The 21,574-nt window shown below is 46.4% G+C and overlaps 1 protein-coding gene across 1 annotated transcript; it reads left to right on the forward strand.

Moving 5' to 3' along the window:
- The first annotated feature begins 854 nt into the window (after positions 1–854).
- Positions 855–5,689, forward strand: RPS15A (ribosomal protein S15a). Its single transcript, XM_048061457.1, has 5 exons — positions 855–982; positions 1,932–2,069; positions 2,667–2,746; positions 4,292–4,377; positions 5,557–5,689. Exons 2-5 carry the CDS (start codon positions 1,937–1,939, stop codon positions 5,648–5,650), a joined length of 393 nt encoding a protein of 130 aa, XP_047917414.1. The 5' UTR covers positions 855–982; positions 1,932–1,936; the 3' UTR covers positions 5,651–5,689.
- Positions 5,690–21,574: the final 15,885 nt, after the last annotated feature.

Below are 21,574 nucleotides of genomic sequence, written 5' to 3' on the forward strand. Positions count from 1 at the left end.
TCTCAGACTTGTTCTTTGCGACCATACAAAAAATCCCATGCGTGCATCTGAAGAACTGGAGGAGGAAGTTGTGTTTGTGTCATGTGGCAGTCCCATGCGTGGCTGGGTCCTCTTGAAATACTGCACTGAGATCAGCACAGCTCCTGTCCTGCCCTGGCAGTGCAGGGCCAGCTCCTGCTGGAGAGGGGGAGGGCTGTGAGGCTGTAATGCTACCTGTGGGTAATTAACACTGGTGGAAGCCCCTGGGGCTGTGGACAGACAGGCTCAGTAAGTAAAACTTGGAGTAAATCTCAGCAGCAGAGATGTATTTATTTGGGAAATGCTCTGCTTAACTGGCACAAACCATTGCGGGGAGGAAGGGGGAGTGTGAAAAGGCGGCTGGGGCTGGGTGCTGGCAGCTCTGCTGGCACCTCTGGTGCTGGCTCAGAGGGCGTGAGCTGTCTGTGACAACCCATTTTGGGTTAAAATTCAGCAGGACGAGCGCGTCATGGTGCAGCTGGGTTACCCCCAACCCTTCAGCCCGCGGGTAACCCTCTCACCAGCAGCAGTGGCTGTGCGCGTGGCCCTGCTTCGGTGGAAGCAGAACGCGGCAGGGATTTCCACACCGTGCGGCTGCCGGCCAGCGGAGCGCCTGCGCCTTGCCGCTGCCGTGCCGGCGGTGGGGCTGCACAGCGGGAGCCCCCGGCTGCTCCCCGCCCTTACCCAACGCCGTCCGCCGCCTCTTTTGTCCCCTCGGCGCCGCCGTAGCGAGAGCGTCCCCGTCGCCATGGGAACGCGGGCAGCCGCCTCGCCCCGTAAGCGCCACTCGCGCCTCCCGACCAATGGGGAGGGGCCGAGCCTCGCGCGCAGCGGCCTCCCGCCCGGATCTCGCTCGCTCTCGCGAGATCTCTCCGGGCGGCCCTCGCCACCCCGCGGCCGCGGCCTTCCCATAACCCCGCGCGGCGCGGCCGGCCCCTTCCTTTTCCGCCATCTTGCGGCGCCGGTGAGTTGGGGGCCGCCGCCGCCCCCGCCCGCCATCCGTCGCCTGCCGCCGCCATCCGCGCCCCGCCGCCGCCCCCGCCCGCCCCGCCGGGACCCGGGGGCTGCCCCCGACCCGCCCGGGGCGTTTTGAGCCGCCGCCGCCCCCGCCTGGCCCTCTGCGGGGCCCGCGGGGAACCGGGGGGGGGGCGGGGAGGGAGGGCGCTGAGGGAGGCGGCGGGAGCGGGGCCGTGAGGGGTGGCGGGCGGCGGGGAGCTGCGCTCGGCCCTGGGGACGTTGGGGGCTGCCCGGCTCTGCGGTGAAGCCGCGAGTGCTGCGGGAGCTGGCCCGCGGGGAGCGGCCCCTGGGCCCGGCGGCTGCCCGGGGGGTTGCGGCAGCGCTGGCTCGGTTAGGGGGTGGCACGGTGGCATGTCATGGCTTGTGGGGCTTGTCTTCGTCCCTGGAGTGCAACAATTGATGCCCACGCTCCTGGGTGGAAGAGCCGTGTGTTACTGATGTCCTGTAGCTCTCGTGGTGATGAGCAAGCTAAGCACCACCTGGCATATTTAATGCTTTGCGCGTGCTGGTCCTTGAGTGGGGCTAATAGTGTGTAACTGGGTTTTAAAACCCCAAATGCTCACCTGGGAGAGATGTCACACGGATGACGTTGTCTTCACGGTGGTCTTCACATCTTCACATGTGCTTATTGATAAAGTCCAAGTATAAACAACACTGTGTCAAGATTTCCCAAGTTACAATAGCTGTGAATTCTCATGAGCACACCTGAGTGCATGTTTTGACTTGCTTTTTTGCTTCAGTTTTTTTGCTTTCGAGGTTTAGTGCAACTTCTTTTTTTTTTTCTTTATCAGTCTTAGGTCTCTTAGATCTAAAATCAGTCTTAAAAAGGTCTGCTTCTGTCGGTGTGGCCCTGGTGGAAACCTGGTGTACCTAACTGGCTCTCTCCTTCCCCCCAGGCACCATGGTGCGCATGAACGTACTGGCCGATGCTCTCAAAAGCATCAACAATGCAGAGAAACGTGGGAAACGCCAAGTTCTCATCAGACCGTGCTCTAAAGTAATCGTCCGGTTTTTAACTGTGATGATGAAACATGGTGAGTGTAGACCCTGCAGCGCTGATGTTGCTCTGGTTCAGGGTTTGTGGCTGGTTTGCTTTAATGAAGGAGATCTTTGGGTAAAACTTGAGCGTCTTGTGGAATTGATTTGGTTCTGTTCAAATTTTCACAGTGAATTGGTGGTAATTGTTGCTCTAAAATGATTATAAATTATGTATGCAGGCATGTTTTTAGGTGAATGGGCTGTTAATTGTTTTGGGGGGCTAAGTTTATTGATTACTGTATTCTTTATAAAGAAACTCCAGATATTAGAACTACCACAAGTGTCCTTGTCTAGGACAAGTTCTGGAGAAGAAAAAACCAACCAACCAGCCTCCCTCTTCACTGTTCCAGTTGGGTTCTACCTTTACAGAGTGTAATTAAAGACAGCAATTAATATTTGGGTGCAGCTGAGCCATACCAGAGGCACATGTAAGGGGACTTAAAGCATAATTGTTGAAAACTTCTGGAATTCTGCAGATGCTGTAGCGTTAAGGTGTTTTTTTGACTTAAATCAAGATGCTTGAAGTGAGTTAAGTAAGCTGTACTGGATCTAGTTACCATGTTTTGATTTGTCTGTTTTCTGATCTTCTGTAGGTTACATTGGTGAATTTGAGATAATTGACGATCACAGAGCTGGGAAGATTGTTGTCAATCTCACAGGCAGACTCAACAAGGTAGGATTCGTTTTCCTGAATTCAGTTCTCTGGGGGAATATTTAAATGAGGCTTTTTTGCTTGTCTGCTCCAATTCTGAATGAATTACTTGTGAGGAGAGGGTATTTAATTAAGTCCACGTAAACGAGAGTAATATGGGTGGTACCAGTAGTTATTAGATGCTAAACTTTAGATTCATAATAGCTCAGTTGGCTAATTACATTTCTTTTAAATACACCATACAATAAGCCACATCTTCAGGGAGGTCAGCTTGTAGGTACGGTGTGTTTCTCTTAAGGACTTTCTTGCTACCTAGTGATTTCTCAGTTTATTTGACACCTTAGTTATCTAGGAGACTTGTGTCATAAGAGAGAGCAACCGAGTTGCTTTCCAGTTGATGTTTAATACCTGTAAATGGTGAGAGACAAGCCCTCCTGCTGCTGCCAGACGGGCATTGCTTATGGTTGAGAGAAAGGTAAATGTTAATTAACAAGTGCTTTGCGGATTCCTGGGGTGTATGAGGTACTTATAGGTGTTTGGCATTTTTTAAATGCATTTGACTTAAGATATTGAGTAGTTTTCTACTTCTGTGATGACATGCCGTGCACCATTGTTTCCAGTTACGCTATTTGAATGAGAGGTGGTTTTTAAGTAAAGAAAGCTAAAATTAATTTGCAAAAACATGTTGAGGTCTGTCTCCATGATGAACAGATAATGCAGCTGAAAACTGCCTCAGTGTAGTGGCAGAGAATTCTGACACAACCCCCAGTTACTAGTTTTGTGTGTCTGTCATAAGAATAATCTGTGTCAGAATAGAGAATAGTGTTTCTTGAACTCTTTCTGGATGATTTTGTAGCAGATCTTGCAGGGTGCAGCTGTATGTGATGTTTCTCTCAACAGCTACAATAAGGGAACAGTTGTTTGGTTCAGGAAAATGTCCGTCACTGCAGTAAGGTGTCCTGTTTTGCTCTTAGAAGTTAAGAAAATTGGAGCCAGTGAGGTAACTGGAGGTGGTAGTCGTGGTTATGGTCAATAAGTAATACGATTAACTTGGCAATGCTGGTGGCTTTGTGTGTGTTACTTTCTCCCTGTTTAAAACCTAGGTTTTGTTTTGCTAACTCCATATGACGATTAGAAGTAGTTTGTCCTTGAATAATCTCAGCTTTTTGATGAAGTAGGATACTACTTAATCTTTAATGGTTTATAGCATGCTTTTGTGCTCTCCCAGGTCTAGTCATTAAATTGTTTAGCATCAGCAGCAGTGTATGTCACTCTGTTTAGGCAAGGGGAAGGAGGCAAGGCTAAGGAAATAAAAGCTGAATGACTGCGTGAGTCGTGGTTTCTCTGAGAGAAAGCTATTTCATACTACGGTGATGATACATGCTTTATCTTTTGCTGCCAAAATATTTTAATTGCAGTTGTTTAACTCTTTCATATAATGAGTTAGAATGACAGCTGCACTTTATATATATATATTATATTTATATTTATTGTACTTATATTTATATATAAGTACAAATGCACTTTATACAGTTCTCCAGTTTGTAATGGAATTCTCTTTTATAGTGTGGTGTAATCAGTCCCAGATTTGATGTTCAGCTGAAGGATTTGGAAAAGTGGCAGAACAACCTATTGCCTTCGCGTCAGTTTGGGTAAGTATGGAGAGGAGTTGAATCCGTGGCTGGCATACGTGAAACTGATTTTTTTTTAATTACACTTTGATATTGCCTGAGTTAGTCACCTGATACCTTTCATCTCTCATTAGTCTGAAAGTAGGTAAGAGCCTAAAAATTCAAATTCCATATAAATACTCCTTTTAACCAGTTCTAAAGGGGCACTATGAAGCAAGAACGTTTTTTTGTTTTGCTTGGCTTTGGTACTTTCTGGTTTCACCATTTCTGTAGTTTAGCAAGAAAATCAGCTTTTTCTCTTGCTCTTTTTAATTTTATGAATGGCCCTTTAGAGATGGGAGAGGAGTAGTGGAAGTCAGTAGATGACTGGAAGTAGGTTGCAGTGCTTTACGCTTCCTGATTGTGTACAAGTTGAATGAGATATTAAGTGATGCAAGACTCAGTGCGTTTTGAACTCCAAAATGTAGATGTTACAGTTTGTTTTTCCCTCCCCAAACTCACTTAGTCAAGAGTAATAAATTGCAGTGGCTCAGCTACTCTGCCCCGTCAAAGGCAGGATTAACAGTTCCTTGTCATTTCTCTTCTTAAAGCTCCGGTGATAAGCTGCGTAGTTGAGCTGTACCTATATGGCTTACTACCGTGTGTTGTCATATGGAGATTTTTCAAGAGTATTTATAGAGTGGTAGGACAGGAGGTTTTCAAACACGAAGATGTGTGAAGTATGCTGATAATCCAAATGATGGCGTTAGAAATGACTCAGGCTGCTTTAGTTGTCAGTCCAGGTCCAGATATTCATCTGCATCAGGCTGAGCAGTGTTCAGAACAGTGAGTGACAAAGCACTTGGAGCTGAGCTGTCTGGCACCATGGCAACTCTACCTGCTCCCAAGAAAAATGTCTGTGTGAAATAGAAGCAGACTGAGTACTGTTACTTGCTACTGCTGGAACAGCTAACCTGACTTCTGGTAGGAATGTGTGAGTAAACTTCACTGGAGAACAGAAGGCTGCGGATGTGCTGTGTGTGCTTCAGAGTTGTGAGAGGAGTTTCTTTTTCATTGATAACACGATCTTAGCTATGTTGGGCCCTTACTGAAAGAATCAAATCTTACTATTGTAATACAAAAATGAAGTTAGTGCCGTCAGCTCTGCATAAGCACAGAACAAAACTGACAATAAACTGAATGTTTGTTCTTTCTTAATAGGTACATAGTTCTGACAACCTCAGCTGGCATCATGGACCATGAGGAGGCTAGGCGAAAACACACAGGAGGCAAAATCCTGGGATTCTTTTTCTAAAACTTGTAAAAGAGGTTACTAATAAATTGTTCAAATGGACTCTGGTCTTTCCAGTTGGTATTTTAAAGACTTGTAATGCTATCTGCAATAGTGCTTGTAACAGCAAGCTCTTCAACAGTGCTTAAGCTCTGCCTGTACTTCAAATGATACTTGGTTTCCACACGTTCCTGGTTACAACTTTAATTTCTGTTAATGATATGACATACTTGTAATAGTTACCACATTTGCACCAAAGTGCAAAACTGCACTTTGCTACCTGCTGGTGGGATCGCCTCTTAGCTCTTAGATATGTGGGTCACCACAGTTACAGAAGTGCAACTCCATAGCTTCACTTTTTGGCCAAGTAATAGAAGATGCAGGAAATAGCGTTCTGGCAAGGCTTGTGGTTTAAGATTATTTTAGAAGTTATGAGATGTGGGATTGTGGAGTAATTAGATGATTGAAGTTTGACTTTAGATCTCAGAATTCTTTTAAATCATACAGTGTTAAGGAGTAGTTGAGGTACAGGGATGAAGTGTTCTTTTTCCTTTGCATTTCTGGTTTGATAGTCCTGTGAAACATCAGAGTTTGGGCAATGCAGTTGCTGTGTTTCTGCTTTGCATGATTGCAAAGAACTGGGATTTCTGTAAGTCACTTGTCATAGTGAGGAAGAAAGTGTGTTCTGTATGGAATGAGCTGTTAGTCTTCAGGCATGTGATATGTGACAGTGTAGTGTGCTCGATACAGACATATCAGCAAACTTCCTTCAAAGCAGCACACAGAGCAGATGACTACTGCTGAAGAGCTGCTTGCAGATGGTATAGAATGGGAAGCAGGCTTCTTGTTCAACACCAGTTGGAAATCTTTGCCTTATTTTGCTTTTTTGGAGTATTTGTTAGGAATGCTCATATTGAAATGTAGCAAACCTGTTTCAACAGCTTAAAACGACTTGAATTTGTGGTTCTTGATAGAAACCATTGGACACAATTTTCCTTCTTGGTGATAAGTTCTGGTCAGGAGTACAATTGCTTGGGTAGATGTACTGTGCCTTGAAGGCAATGTGTTGTGGTTTAACCCGGCTGGCAGCTAAACACCACACAGCCGTTCGCTCACCCTCCCCCCTCCCTCTCTGGGATGGGGGGAGAGAAACGGGAAAGTGAAGCCTGTGAGTTGAGATAAAGACAGTTTATTAAGACAGGAAAATAATAATAACAATAATAATAATAATAGTGATAATGGTAATAGTATTAACAATAATAATGTGTAAGAAAACAAGTGATGCACAATGCAATTGCTCACCACCCGCTGACCGATGCCCAGCCTATTCCCGAGCAGCCGGCCCCCCCACCCCGGCCAGCCACCCCTATATATTGTTTAGCATGACGTCAGATGGTATGGAATACCCCTTTGGCCAGTTTGGGTCAGCTGTCCTGGGTCTGTCCCCTCCCAGCTCCTGCTGCACCCCCAGCCTGCTCGCTGGCAGGACAGAGCGAGAAGCCGAAAAGTCCTTGGCCTGGTGTAAACACTGCTCTGCAACAATTAAAACATCAGCATGTTATCAGCGCTCTTCTCATCCTAATCCAAAACATAGCACCCTACCAGCTACTATGAGGGAACATTAACTCTGTCCTAACTGGAACCAGGACACAATGCTTCCTCACAGAGCTTTCAGAGAGGCTTGGGATGGAAGCAACTGTAGGCACAACCCTTTAAACTATAGTTTGTAACTATGTAACCTATTTCAAATTAGTCTGTTAGTTTTTTTTGTTGTTGTTTTTTACAGAGGAAGATGTGATGGCTGGCTGATGAACAAACTGGTCTTAACTCTTTCCAGGCAATCATACAGTCTTGCCTAATGTGGATCTTTGAGGAACAAGAAGCTAGCAACTGAGCTGCAAAAGCATGCTTACAATAATAGCGTGGTGTACACTAGTGTCCTGTAGTAGAGACTTGCAGCTGACCTGAGAAGAGCAGGGAAATGATTTAAAAAGCTGGTTTTCCTGCTTTGTCAGTCCCATTCAGTTAAAAGTCGCCAAGTCTGAATTGCGGATGGCATCAAAACATGCAGATCTGATCAGTATGGTTCTCAGTTTAACTTGAGACAAATTTGCTTAGCTGAAGCTATTACAGAGCTGTTACAAAGTAAAACAATATATTTCTTGGTCCTTTTTATTGCCAAATCAAGCTATTTTGGTACATCTTTATTGTCTTGGCACCCACAGTGGAGGTAATTCTGCAGTATTGACTGCACATACAAGCTGAGCTGTTACATTTCTTGTTCAAAGTAACCCTGAAAATTGTACCCAGACTCCTCTGTTCCTTTTTATAAAATCTTGATTTGTATCAGACCCGAATAGAACAAATGTTCCTGACCCCTGATGGAAGAAGATCAGAGGTGCATCAAAAAGGCTTCCTTTAGATGAATTTGCTAGGGCTTCAAGTACCTTGAAGGACATGCTAGGTGTCCTGCCCATGGCAAGGCAGTTGGAAATAGGTGATTTTTAATGTCCCTTCTAACCCAACCCCTTCTATGACGGTTTTGTGATTCCCAGACATTCATGTTTTAAACCAATTAGTGACAACACATGAGTTTTTCTGAACAACTTTACCTGTGTATGTGCTTTGCTACCGCACAAGTGCACTCTCTGTTAAGACCCCAGCACGGAGACTTCTGAAGCAAGAGTGTTTCTAATATCCTCAGCTGACCAATCTGTGTTAACTTCTTCCACAGGCCAGCCCAACACCTTTTATTAGAACTAGAAAATGGAAATGAAAGCTCCACTGTGAACAGAAAGACTTGCAGGGAAACATGCAGCAGCAGATGCACCTTTTCTGCAGTGTATCTAACAAAGGTAATTCAATTACATGCTGAGGTGCCACATGCGGAATCTAATGCGGCTGGTCCGAGTTCATAAGATGATCTCTGAGTACGTTGCCTGCAGCTCTCCAGTGAGAGTTCTCTGCCCCTGGGTGGTGACTGCTGGCTGGGGTCCAGGAAACTTCTCAAGTGGGGTTCAGGAGCTGACACCAGGATTGTGACGTGCCCTGGAATGCAGCTGCTTTATGTGGGTCGGCAGAAATTCTCATTTTCTGACGTTTAAAACCTGAAAGGGGTATTTTTTTAAGCCTCAGTGATGTTTTCTGAGCTGAGGCTGCACACCTTGGGAAAGCAATGTTTGTAGGTAAAAGTTCATTGTCCTTTGGGGTAACAAAAGGATTAACAGAGGTGACAGGTAGGATGGCACAAACCTGAAAGTTCAGTACAGGTTACAACTGGCAGTGAAAGCAAAGCGTTAATTTGAGAGAAGGTTTTTGATACCTATGGAGCGGAAGGGCGTGCTGATGGAGGAGACCCTGGTGGGACAGATGCAGTTGACTTTCATATGGGGAAAACTGGAAGGGTGAGTGACAGCTGCAGAAAGTGCATGTGCTGCAAACCCCTTTCTTAACAGTTTTAGTTCTGGTGCTGCCCTGGCTATCTGGAAGCGGTTGTTTCACCTCCATACCCTCTCAAGATGTAGAGAGAGGTCTTAGCCTTTTGGCTAGAGTGCTGCTTCTACTTGCTAAGCCCAAACTCAACACCAAGCTCTGTGTGAGCAGGACAGCAGAGTGCCAGCTTGCCCAGCTGTTGTGCTGCGGGAGAGGCTGCTGCTGTGTTACGGACAGTGTGTGGCAACGTTGTGCTGCCTGCGGTCCCTCCGTACCTGCTCTGTTTGGCTGACTACAAGGTAAGTAAGCAGCAGCAGCCTGAGCCCCACGTGGTGATACGGGGTCAGAAGTTGGTCTGAGTTAGGAAAACTGCTTACTAAGGGGTGTAGTCAGGAGAGGGTTGGTGATCCATCACTCATACAGCCCAGCCACGCTGGTGCTGTCAGATACATGGTCGGTGTTTCCTGATGCTGATTGCCGTTTCCTGTTATGCTGCTGTTTAAGAACAGAATAAAGCATGTTTGAACAGCCTGCCGTGCATTAAGAGAAATACAAATCTATTTTTGCAGTGGGAAGTTGTCAACAGATGGCAGCATCCGGCTTTGTATCACTGGAGACTTCGAAGGCAATCTGTATCATGAGAGGAGTCCTAAGAGGGCTTTGGCGTTGCTGCCGGCCTCTGCTCTTTGTACGGAGCTAAATATCCGGGCCTGTACTCTGGTCCATGAAGAAATTTCTTCTCTTTGATCCAACAGAGCCTAATTTGAGATAATATGAGAGATAAGAATAAATATGGACCTTCAAAATACTGCACCAGGGTAAACCCTCGTATGTGACAGTTCACTGAAATGCCCTCTCTCCTCCGTTTCCTTTGTGTTTGTTTTCTGCCACAGGTAATTCGGTCAGCTCAGTTCTGAGTGGAGCATGGGTGTTCTGTTTCTCAAACTTGTGTGTCAATTACTTGCACCAGAAATGCAAGCAGTAATTAAACCTCGATCGTGGATGTCTGCACAGATATTTTAGTGACTCTTTCACGCCTATTGGAGCTGAGACAAAACCCAGCAGTGACAGACAAGGATGCACATTGCTGTGCTACAGAAAGCAGGGAGAGAAAATGGGTTGAAGTGACAAACAAGGCTTTATAACTTGCCTCAGTGGATTTGGCACCGAGTAATTTTGTGGCAGTGAAAGAGAAGTTGCTTTTGGTTGGTGTGGGGAGCGCTGAGTGAAGGGTGCAGGAACACGATGCAGTGCTGGGCACGTCATGGAGATGTGCAGGAGAACCTGATGGTGAAGTAGAAGAGGCTTCATTTATCTCTGAAGGGCCTGGGAGGTGAGAGGAGGCACTGGGGAGCTGTCGGAGAGGGGATGCTTCGGAGATGGTGGATGGTGGCTGCAGCTGGAGTAAGCAGCAAAAAACATTGAAGGCTGCCCATGATAGTCTTCAGTTTTAGAGTTTGGTCAGTGAGGAAGGCTTTCCAGACACACCAGGAGGCAAAAGCACAGGGGTCTCAAAACAGAGGCAGCTTTTCCTGTGGATAGGGGCTTGTTTTGTCTGGGTCAGTGTTCTCCAGACCCGTCTGCTTGAACATCAGTAGGGTTTTCCATCCACTGTTCTACAGGCTGCAGCTAACAGCGGTGGCTTTTCCTGCTCGTTTGTGGTGTTTGAGAGCGTCTCAGCCTGTTCCTGGGAAGGCTGGGAGGCACCGCTGTTAGCTGGGGAAGGGCGGGATTGTTGTGTCTGTTAGAAACAGATGGGACTGCACGTTGTGAGAGTTTGTGATATAACTCGGTGCTGTGTGTGTGGTTAGGATGTGTGCTTCGCTAGGATGCTTCAAAAACAACAGTGAAAAAATATCTTTGGGCCTGCTTTTTCCCCATGCCTTACCTGGAATGAAAGGATGAGCAGATACTTGATTAACAACCAAACTGCAACCTGGAAAAATGCAATACTTGTGATATGACAGTACTTTCATCAAGCTCAGTCTGTGTAGCACCAGTTTCAGCTGGGTTCTAGTGCTTCAGGAGGGCTGACTCCTTGGTGTGCCAGTTCTCCTGAAGCAGGGAAATGGGTTTCCTTCGTCATCTGCCGCACGTTCCAGCTGTAGTTTCGCTAAGGATGGAGGAAGGAAAACTGTGGGCCAAAAATGCACACCACATAAAATTAGGGAAAATAAAACTTTTGTCGTTAGGATAATTGTTCTTCCTTCTAACATCTGAGTTAGGAAGTAAGTCCAGAAGAGACACTCGGTTACCTTCTCTGACTTTGTGTAACAAAGGCCCCAGACCTCATTCCTGTTGAATTTCACCCCATTTGGTGCTGTCCAGGTGTGAGCACGAACAGGAAGATATTGTAGTGGTGAAGCCACCTTCACAAGCAGAGCAAAGCTACAAGAATTACTCCCAGAAAGCATCAAGCAAGTTTATGAAAGTCTTGTACATGCTGGTGACAAGTTTCAGTCTAACAAGGTAATCAAAGATCTGCTCTTTGTAATGGATTAGCTGTAGCTGACTGTGCTGCAACCGTGTTGTGTGTCCTGCAGCCCTGCTTCTGCTCCTTCATGTGCTGGTTGTGGCACTCAGCTGCTTAAGACAAACCTCCAGGGACGTGTATTTTGTTCTTGGGCTGCCACCAGGACAACAGTCACTGCACGGTTGTAGTTGATCAAATTTTAGTGCCATGCAACAGCATAATGCAGGGCGCTTGAGATCAGCAACCACCACTTAGGTTTTTATAGTGACATAAAAAATTGCTAAAGCCGATGCCGAACGCTCTATAAAAGCAAATGGGCTTGGTGCATATTGTAATGAAATAGGTAGCTTATTCTACCTGCTCTGGGCTGCTTGATGACTTTTCTTGTGAGTTTGGCTGTAGGCATATAAAAATGAGTAAACCGAAGGAAGTTTTTACTCTTTGAGTTAGTTAAAAGCAAATATAATTACCTGGTGCCCAGCACAATGCTCTGTTACACTGCAGCAATACTCGTTTTCATGCTCAGCTTTCGGATATATCTGGCTACCCAGTAGCTGATCGGAAATGAGGCTGTGTGTCCACGACTGCTTGCAAAATATTACATATGGAACAACTTTGCTCTTCATGAGTGCTCAGGCCTTCCTGGCAGCTCACAGTTCTGTAGCTCCTGTGGCTCATGGAGGAGTCCCAGCACCCTACAGGGGCAATGAAATATTCAGGCTTGGATTTGTGGGGTGTCACTGGCCCCACGTGACAGTCCCATCGTGCATCCTCACCCCCCACATCCTGCATCTGCACTAACACGCCACAAACTTGGTGACGGCGAAATGGCTCTGGAAGAGTTTTGGGCTTCTTCTACCAGGGGAGATGTTGATCCAGTAAGAAAGTCATGTGAAAATGCCTTGGTTTGAAAACAACAGCTCAAAGGGATGCTCTCAGAGATGCACTGGAATTGAAAAGGCAGGATTCAAGTACTGAGTCTAGTTTAGATAAGTTTTATCAGGTGTTATGTCTACTAGTGCTGCACTTTTCATTGCATTTGCACTCCTTGTGTATCGGCTGCTTTTGGACAGGGCTCCCTAGCAGGGTACGTACACTGAGCGACCCAACCTGAGCTTGGTCTGCCAGGGGGGTGCTTCTCTCCACAGCCTGGGGGCAAGCCATGAGTCCCATTGGTTATAACCAGGAGTTGATTTCTTTCAAATTCCATTCGTTTTATTTGTTATTCCAGTTCTGTAATCACGTTGTGCTACCCCTTCTACAGAAAACTGCTGTTTTTCCAGAAGCTTGCACTCCTCTGCCTGTGATCTCTAGATGTCCCTGTTGCCCCAACACAAGAAAATATGAAAAAGGCAGGGCTAGCAAAACACTTGGTAAGTGATCTGGGATAGAAACGTGTGTGCAACATCTGCCTGTCTTCTCCACAGCTAGATTAGGGTGGGATTTGTCTGTTCTGTTGTGGGGAAGAAATGTAGTGTAGCCGTTCTTGTTGTTTTCCACTGATGCACATAAATTGTGTTTTCAGCTGGACCAGGCTGTGAGCAGGAAGGAGCAAGGATTATGTCTGGGAGCAGCAGGAGAAAAGCAGCCAACGAGTGAGTTTAAAATAAAAGCTGCTGCTGAAACCCACCTCTGGTTGACTTCCCCAGTCTTACCAACTCTATGGATGGAGCCTAACCTAATAGTTTGGTCCATTGTTTCATGCAGTATGAGTTTGTTTTAAAAAGTAAAGTCCAGGGAAATCAGTGAGAATTCTGGGGTTAAATACTTTTTAATACCTTTATAAATCAAGCCTTTAATAATAAGAAAAAAAATCATTTTCCCCATAACTTTTTCATTCTTTTCTCCCTACACCTCTGCAGTTCCCATGGCTGCTTGTCTCCTCACTTGCAGCGGCATGCCCAGCTACATTCTTGCCTAACAGGATCCTGAATATACAATCCAGGTCTGTTTGAGCAGGTAATTAGTGCTGGCCCTCGTTCAGTCCTCGGGACTCACTCCTTAGGGCTGCAACATCAGCCCCTGAGTTGAGCATCTGCAGTCCTCGATTTTGAAGCCATTTTTACTTCATTTGGGCAGGCTGCAGATCCAGGAGCTGTGTTTGTGCAGAGGCTGGTGCTTGCTCTGGTGCGGCTGGGTAGGTGGATCTGTCCCTCCTGGGCAGGAGTCAAAGCCTTGCTTGTTTTCCACAGCTGGTGGAAGATTTCTGGCTTGGCTCTATTTTTAAAAATGAAGAAATAATTATAGTTTAGTCCGGGCAGAGGGAGTTTCTGAGTTTGGTGCAATGCTTGTGTTTGTGAAGCATTGTCAGGCGAAAGATGAGATGTTTGTGGTGGTAGGACCACTAAAGTCATCTGCTACCTGCAAGGCAGACAGACGTTTGTTCTGGGAGAAAAGCAAAAATCAGGAGACTCTATTTTCAGCTCTGAAACACTTTTCCTGAGTGATGTTCAGTCTTTGCCAGCAAGCCTTTGAAGAGCGGAGAAGTAACCCTGCAAGGGAATCACTGAGCAACCTCCTGGTGGCAGGAGCTGGTGGCAGCAGTATGGGGAACGTACCAGGGCTTGGGTAAAAATGACCCCAAGCCTGTCTTCCTGGTAGGCAACCACACATGGGGGAGAACCCAACCTGCAAATCAGAGAAATAAGAGCCCAGTGCCAGTAGGTAGTGGCTCAAAAATAGAAAGATACTGTGATGGCAGGTGACACTCGTCATAGCTGAAATAAAAAGCATTAAACTGTACAAAAGTGTGCTTTAATTGCTAACTCTTTCCTGTCTGCTTAAATCACTAGAAATAAAGGTCTCCTCTTTAGTGATGAGCAGTTCCAGGCAGAGCAGACATGATGGGGGAAACATGTTTGGAATAAATACTGATGTGAATGACACTTATTAGCTACAGTGTGGCATATTTATTTCTCTGTAGTTAGCATAATAGCACAGCTTGAAATGAGAAGGGTTCTTTACTCGTGTCTGTGTGTGCATGCATAAAAATAACAATGGATCGTTATGGGCAGAATGCGGATGATTTTCTGTCTCCACAATTAGCACCAAAGGATGGCATCACGTGCGGGATCTGAGCAAGTGGCCTAGGCACGGCTGTGCTTTGAGAAAATACAAACATTTTTTTTGAAAAAAAAAAAAAAAGTCTTATGATGAGTTGGATGCTCCAAGTAGAGATTGGTGATGACGATATGGCTGGCTGCTTGAGTGTGCCCATTGCCCATGTTTCTGCTGATGGGAACCTGCTCGTCTCCTGCTCCCTGCCTTGCTTTTCTCTGCTGGGTGCTTTCAGATGCCCCTGTCCCCAGTGCTTAGCAGCCAGGAGCCGTGCTGGGGCCCCGCAGGGAGGCGCTTGTTGCTTGCGTGCCCAGAGCCTGCCGAGTCCTGCCAGCTGTGCTGGGATCTGTCAGCCCCGCTGCTGAGCTTCCCCTTCTGATTTTGCAGGGTTTTGGCCTGATCCCTGAGATTAATCTTAAAAGTATTGCCTGGTTCAATGAGGGCTTCCTACTATATTTGCCATTTGTTTTCAGGTTTCTGGAGCAGAGCTTATCCCTGCCACAGCCAGGCACCTCACTGTGCCCACACCGGTGTGGGGCATCGGGTCCCATTGCAGCAGCTTCTGGACAAATCTGGACAAGTGGCTCCATGGGTACCTGTCTTCCAGTTGCTTTTCTGCAGTGGCACTAGGATTTCTTCTCTCTTCTACTATGATTTAATGGGAACATGCAGAAATGGAAAATTTGGACCTCTAGTGCCTTGTTCAAACTTTGAGTGAAATTGGCTAGGGGATTGCAGATTTGCTTGGGGAAGGGAAGACAACAGGCTGGACAGACAAAGGGAATGTTTGAGCTCTGTTTCCTTAAGAAAATTCATGAAGTATTTTAAATGAGAGGAGCCAGGATCTTCTCAGGTTGGCTGTGAGTGCTGAGTACTGTGTCAGGAGCTGTCTTGGAAGTCTTTTTGTTGAGGGAAATAATTATAGTGTGGCAAAAGTATTTACTTGCCAGTTATTTGCCTGCCTTATTTGTACTGTATTCTTCCATTGCTGAAATATAAGATGAAAAACCTTAAGACATATGTCTGGGAGTAACAGACTTTCCATTCTTCTGAAGTTCACTTGATTGAGTGCATAGTTTAGAAATACTATAAAAGTGCCAGGCTATGGCTTGAAATATCTCATTACCAGGTGTCAGGCCGCTTATAACTTTTATTCAGAGATTGTTGAGGGTTTTTTTCCTTTCCTTTTTTTTTTCCCTGTTGGTTTTCTAATGAAAATGCCAAAAGGGGAAAAAACTATTACCAAAAAAACCCGCTGCTTTGATGAAAACAAAAATGCTGAGCCAGCAGTGGCTATCAATAGTTCTTGCTCTATTTCCTGGTTCTGACCACATATTATTTCACAAGCCCATGGGATGTTGCATGGTACGAGGAGGTCTTGTATGGGCATGAAGCTGCCGTTTCTCAGCATGCTGTGAGATAAGCAGGTAATTTATACTGATGCAGGGATCCAATGAGTAGGCAGGGAATAAAAACCCAGATGCTTGGGTTACAGCAGTGATTTGGCTGAAGTCAGACAAGTCTCCCCTGTAGTGCCTGGGCAGCATGGCCAGCTGAGGGGACAAGGACCTTGTTGGACCTGCTGGCAGCCTGTGGCAATGTGGGGACACTTCTAATGCTTTTTCCTTCCCTTACAGGGTCATCTGCTCTACTAGCTTTGGGTGCTAGCCCACTAAGTGATGTAAGAGGGCTGACATCATTGCCAGGTCCTGTGTAATAGGTGCGTAGGACAGCAAGGCTGCTGTGGATGTGTGAAAAGTGGCTGAAGAAGCAGCTGAGATCTGGTGGTCCAAACTGTGAGTAGGCAGCGACAGCATTGGGAAGAAAACATGGGGAGGTCTAACGTAGAGTGCGGCTGGGGAGGGTTTGGCTCCTTCTGCTTGAAAGGATGGGAAGTGCTTCTCATGAGGACCTTAGTCATGGCCGGATGCATGTAGCATCTTCTGAGACCTCGTGCCAGGGGGAAGAGGATGCTCTAGAAGGACAGTCTTGTCCACCCCCAACTTGTGCTGATTCGGAGTGACATCAGGATCCTTCTTCAGTCCTGGACTTCAGCAATGCTTCCCCACTGCCTGGCCACCTCCCAGCACCAGCAGCAACAGAGATGGCTCGAGGATCTATCTCTGTGTCACATTGGAGCACATGCTGCTGCTGGGAAGCCTGCATTCCTGTTGCTGCCTCTCAGTGAGATGTGCCCTGGTGCAGGAAGATCCCTGCCTCCAGGGGCACACAGAGGTGCTCAGAGCCACCTCAGTGCCACCACAGGAGGTGACAGTGCCCCGGAGCAGCCTGTGTTTGTGGAATGTTTCTGTGGTCCTCTCCTATCCAGGCCTGCCAGAGGCTACAGTCCCCTCCCTGCAGCAATGCTGGAGCTTTCCACAGCAGGGAAAGGGAGACCTGGAGGTGTGGCTACCAATTTCCAAATAATAAAACGCTTAAAGCTGTACAAAAAACATCTTGCATGGAAAATCAGACAGAACAGGAGAAACAGTGATTACCATCAACATAGTTCAGCTGAAATCTTTTTCTTAGAGATAATCATCTCTGACTCCAGCAGTAAAAATAAAGGACAAAAGCTGGAGGAAGCCAGAAAGCACAGTTGTGGGAGTGAATCTTGGTGAAATGAGCATTAAAAACACAATGAAAGGCATGGAATTGCCTTAAGTAAAAACAGAGCCATCTGCCTGGAACAACAACTGAGATTATATGGGAAGCACATGGGGGTGTGGGGAATGGGGTTGAGTCGGGACTGCAGCAGGACTGGTGTGGGGCCGTGCCAGTGCTCACCATTCCTCAGCCACAAAGGAAGGAAGGATAAAAACCTCTGTGTAGGCCTGAGAAGGCCCCAGATTTCAGGTGTCTCTAGCAGTCTAGGAGATGTTCAGGTCCTTGCTTTTAGCTGATCTGAAGGATAAAGTAATTTATGGTCAGTCTTGAGGATAATGTCTGATCTTGGCCACTGCCTGCTCCTGCTTGCTGAAATTTGTCCCTGAACCAGTGACCTTTAATAGGCAATATGTGCTGAATTCACCTTTCTCAGTGAATCTCGCTGAAGTTCACATTTAAAGGTCTGTGCAAGTCAGTCGTGATCCAAAGCTCAAACAACTGAAGGGAAGATTTCCGCTGGCACAGATCCAAACACCGCCAGGCTGTGATGGCTCCGAGAGGCAATACTGCCCAATAAATCCAACTGGAAGCCGTCCATGGAGTTCATTATTGTTTCTGCTGTATTGGGAGCATGGCCTCATGCAAAGCAGAGTCACAAAATTGGCCCCAAATGTTGTTTCTCACTTCAGGCTTTAAGAAGTTATTTGGAGATTGTACATTTAAAAGTAGGTATTATTTTTTAAGTGCTATGGGTGATGCCTGGCCTTTTATCAAAGGAGGCCAATGTATAACATGAATACCTGTGTCTTGTGGTTCTTTCAGGATGACCCTGATGGATTTGTTACAGTAGTTGTCATAAAAATCAACCTGCTTGATAAAGTATGTGCTATTTCCCACAACACCAAGAAAGCACCTGGGGCCCTTTTGCTTCTCATAGACAATGGCACACAAAGGCTCATGTAACTTTCCTGTCTGCTGATGACTGCTCTCTTCCAGAGCTGGCCTGGTATTTTTAGATGCAAAGAAGTGTCTCCTAACTATATGCTGATCACATTTTCAGTGCTTCAGCTGATATTAAAATGTTTAAAGAACAGCCTGAATTCACATACTTTTGTTTGTTGCCTTTTGGATCCTGTGTGTAGCTTTTCATGTGACTATGCCTATTTTCTACCAAAATCATTGTTTGGGAGCTGCCATGCAACACAGGATATTTTTATCAAGGAAGATCTTTTGAGTTATCCTTGGCCACAGCTATCTGAAATACAGGCTCATGCACATATATTCTCTCTGCAGGCAGAGAACAGAGGCAGGAATAGACTTTATAGGCATGCTTCTCAAATTTTATTAGTCAAAGGGCTGCCTGACCTTCAGGAAAAAACATATCTGGGAACTGTCATGCCTGATGTTGCCACCCTGGTGTTCATTTATGGCCAAATAACTTCTTTATAAGATATATATTTTTATTAGTTTTGTTTGCCCTTTCATTTACACGCTTGCCTGGATGAGAATGGGTTCTGTAAATCTCTTTGTCTTTGTGGGTCACTGTCTGGTGTCTCACACAGCACTCTCAGGCCCTAGACCACACTGAATGCTCTTCTGCCACCTTTGTGGCCTCTGCTCCATCACTCTTATGAGCTGTCTGACAAGCTGAGGAAAATGATCACTTTTCTGCAAATGGTGCAGTGAAATTAGTCCCTTCTGTAGCAAAATGATGCTGCATACTCAGACCAGCCTGAGACTGAAAAAGCTTTCTTCTCAAATTCAGCTTATCGCTGAAGAAACTTACTATGCACTTATATGAACAAGAAACAAAAATTGTGAAACACCTACAACAAGCGCAAGTGCGTGCTGTAGCTTTTCCTGGTTTACTGAATACTAGTGAGGACACCAGCTCCAAGTAGTGTCCATGCTGGTGGGGTTAATCCTTTTGTCTAGCTTGGGAATGACAGGGAGGAGATGGGAAGACGAGCACTGGTGAGGCATTTCTAGATCCATGTCTGCTCCCGCCTGTGATGTTCATGCTGGGTGGCAGCTGGGGCAGACCAAGGTAATAGTGGGGTTTTGGGGATTCCTGTGTAGGAGCTGGTGCTTCCAAAGCCGGGCCTTTCAGAGGCTAAGCAACACCCACGTTTGTTTTTTTCCACAGACAAGGACTGCTGCCCTCCTGGCCCTCCTCAGCCTCATGCAGAGGGACCAGACTGGTGGTGCTGGGCTGCCTTTGCGCATTTGGGGTTCTCCCTCTTTGCTAACCTGCAGTCCTGGTGCCCTGTCCTCACCTTTTGGGTTTTCAGAGAGGCACCAGATGCATGTGCTTCCCCAAATGGCACTCAGAAGTGGGTGCAAAGTCTGTCTGTGTTTCTTTTTATTTCCAAAAGCAGTTGGCTGTCATTTTCGGTAACATGATGAGCAAGGGAAGGGAATGGGCCCTTGTCGTATATACAGCACAAGTGCCAGCAAACATTGCATTGATACCCTATGCTCTTGCAGCTCTACTTCCAAAAGCACTCCAGTGTCCCATTTCTCTCTCTTTTGTCTCAGCAATCACCACCAGACTCGGACTTTCATGATTTTGTGCCTGCTGAAAGACGTTTACATAGAAGCCGAGCTTTAAGAGCTCTTTAAGAGCCACACTGCCACTACCGAAACAGCCACGTGCTTTTCTCCTCACACACTGGGCCATCAGTGAGAAGCTGTTAACCAGCTGGAGGAAGATGCATTTCTGGAGGATATTTTGAAGGAATTAAATATCCCAGTGTTTGGCAGTAAACAGATGAGTGCTTCCACCAGCCCCAGCGGCATGACAGGGCCGTGCTGAGGGGGGCGCCACAGCTGAGGGACGCCACCTAACATGGCTGCCGGCCCTGCCCCAGTGCAGGCCCCTCACAGCTGTGCTGCGTGGGCCTGGCCCCTCCTGGCGAGCTGGTGAGGATGACATGGAAGGCAGCTGCAGACTGTTACCATCTCTAGCTGTGAGGGTGGGTGAGTGAGGGGTCCTCCCTGTGGGGCCGGGGTGGCTGTGAGAGGGAGGGGCATGTAATGGTGGCAGACCTGGGCGTGACAGGAGGTGCGCTAGGGTGTCTCAGTGCTTCTTTCTGAGGCATTCTGGTGGGCTTTGTCGTTTGTGTGTTCCCTGTGTACAGCCACAAGTGCTGGTTTGCCCCAAAACTTCTAGCTCTAAGCAGGAACAGCAAAACTGGTTTCCCTGCAGGGAAGTAGTGGTTCTGGTGCGGGTCCTGGCATGGCCCCTGCCTTCCCTCAGCTGCTGGAGTCACCACCGTGAGGTAAAAGGTGAGGGTTTGAAAGAAAATAATCTTGTAAAAGGGCTTGTTCTGTGCTGCTTTCCTTCTCCTCCTCAGTCCTTGTCTTCTATGGATTCAGCTTTGTGTTTTGGTCTTCGAAGGCTAATGTAAAGCTCTGCTATAGTTTAGGGTTTGCATTTAACGTATTTCAATATGCAACATGTTTAGGGCTGAATTAAACCCAGGGGAGGCAAAATTGGGAACAGACAGAAGAGTAAATGTAAGTGTATGCATAGGATGGAATTAAGGCGATGCGGGCAGGCACACAGAAAATAAGGGAAAGAAGACAGGGAGAGCCTGGTGTCTCTTTGTTGTAGTATCAAGCAAACTGTGACTAATGGAGATAATTTTTTTCCTATCAGTACCATAATAGAAGAATAAAACTAATTGTCATCTGCCGCCTGCTGTTTGTAAAGCAGCTTCTCTTAAATAGTTCCTACGTATTGAGTTCAGCTGTCAAAAGGAGCTGCTTTTTTCATGGTCTGCAAAATGCATTTCAGTATGAACACAGCTCAATGCAAAGGTCACCCCATCAAAAATGTTTTCCCTCAGTAGTGAGTATAATGGCAAAAAAAAAGGCATTTTGCAGTCTATTCTCACCATTTTGCTTGATATTTCTTAAATGGTAGACATCTGGAGATTAAATTCCCTTTGATGGGCAGAGTTTGAGGGTGAATGTTTTGTAGTGTATGCTGGGCTCCCCGCCTCCTCTCCTCCATGCCGAGTTATGGGCTCTGTAATCGCTACTTATGGCAGGTAGTATGAACCATAAAAAGAGCAGGAGGCAGAAGAAAATTACCTATTGTTTTTCAGATTGGCTATTATTCCTTAGCATATTAGAATGTGTTCTTGTGCGTGTTAGTGTTTTAATGGTAGTTTGGTTCCTTGATGCTTAAATTAGTCTCCCTGTCAGTGTTTCTATTTACTTGACACATTCCAAGTATGAAAAGGCTCTGGGAACCAGCCTACAGAGCAGGGGAAACAAAAGCAACGGTAAATATCACTACAGACAATAGGCAGAGGTCACACAGCAGAGAGAAGAAGGGTTCCTGCTAACACGCTTCTGCAGAAGGGTCGGGA

Source organism: Anser cygnoides, chromosome 15, assembly GCF_040182565.1.
Source record: "Anser cygnoides isolate HZ-2024a breed goose chromosome 15, Taihu_goose_T2T_genome, whole genome shotgun sequence".
NCBI lineage: Eukaryota > Metazoa > Chordata > Aves > Anseriformes > Anatidae > Anser > Anser cygnoides.

Coding starts and splice junctions, on each gene's coding strand:
- RPS15A (XM_048061457.1), top strand. CDS start 1,937: ATGGTGCGCATGAACGTACTGGCCGATGCTCTCAAAAGCATCAACAAT. Junction 2,070..2,666: donor AACTGTGATGATGAAACATG/GTGAGTGTAGAC, acceptor GATCTTCTGTAG/GTTACATTGGTGAATTTGAG. Junction 4,378..5,556: donor TTGCCTTCGCGTCAGTTTGG/GTAAGTATGGAG, acceptor CTTTCTTAATAG/GTACATAGTTCTGACAACCT.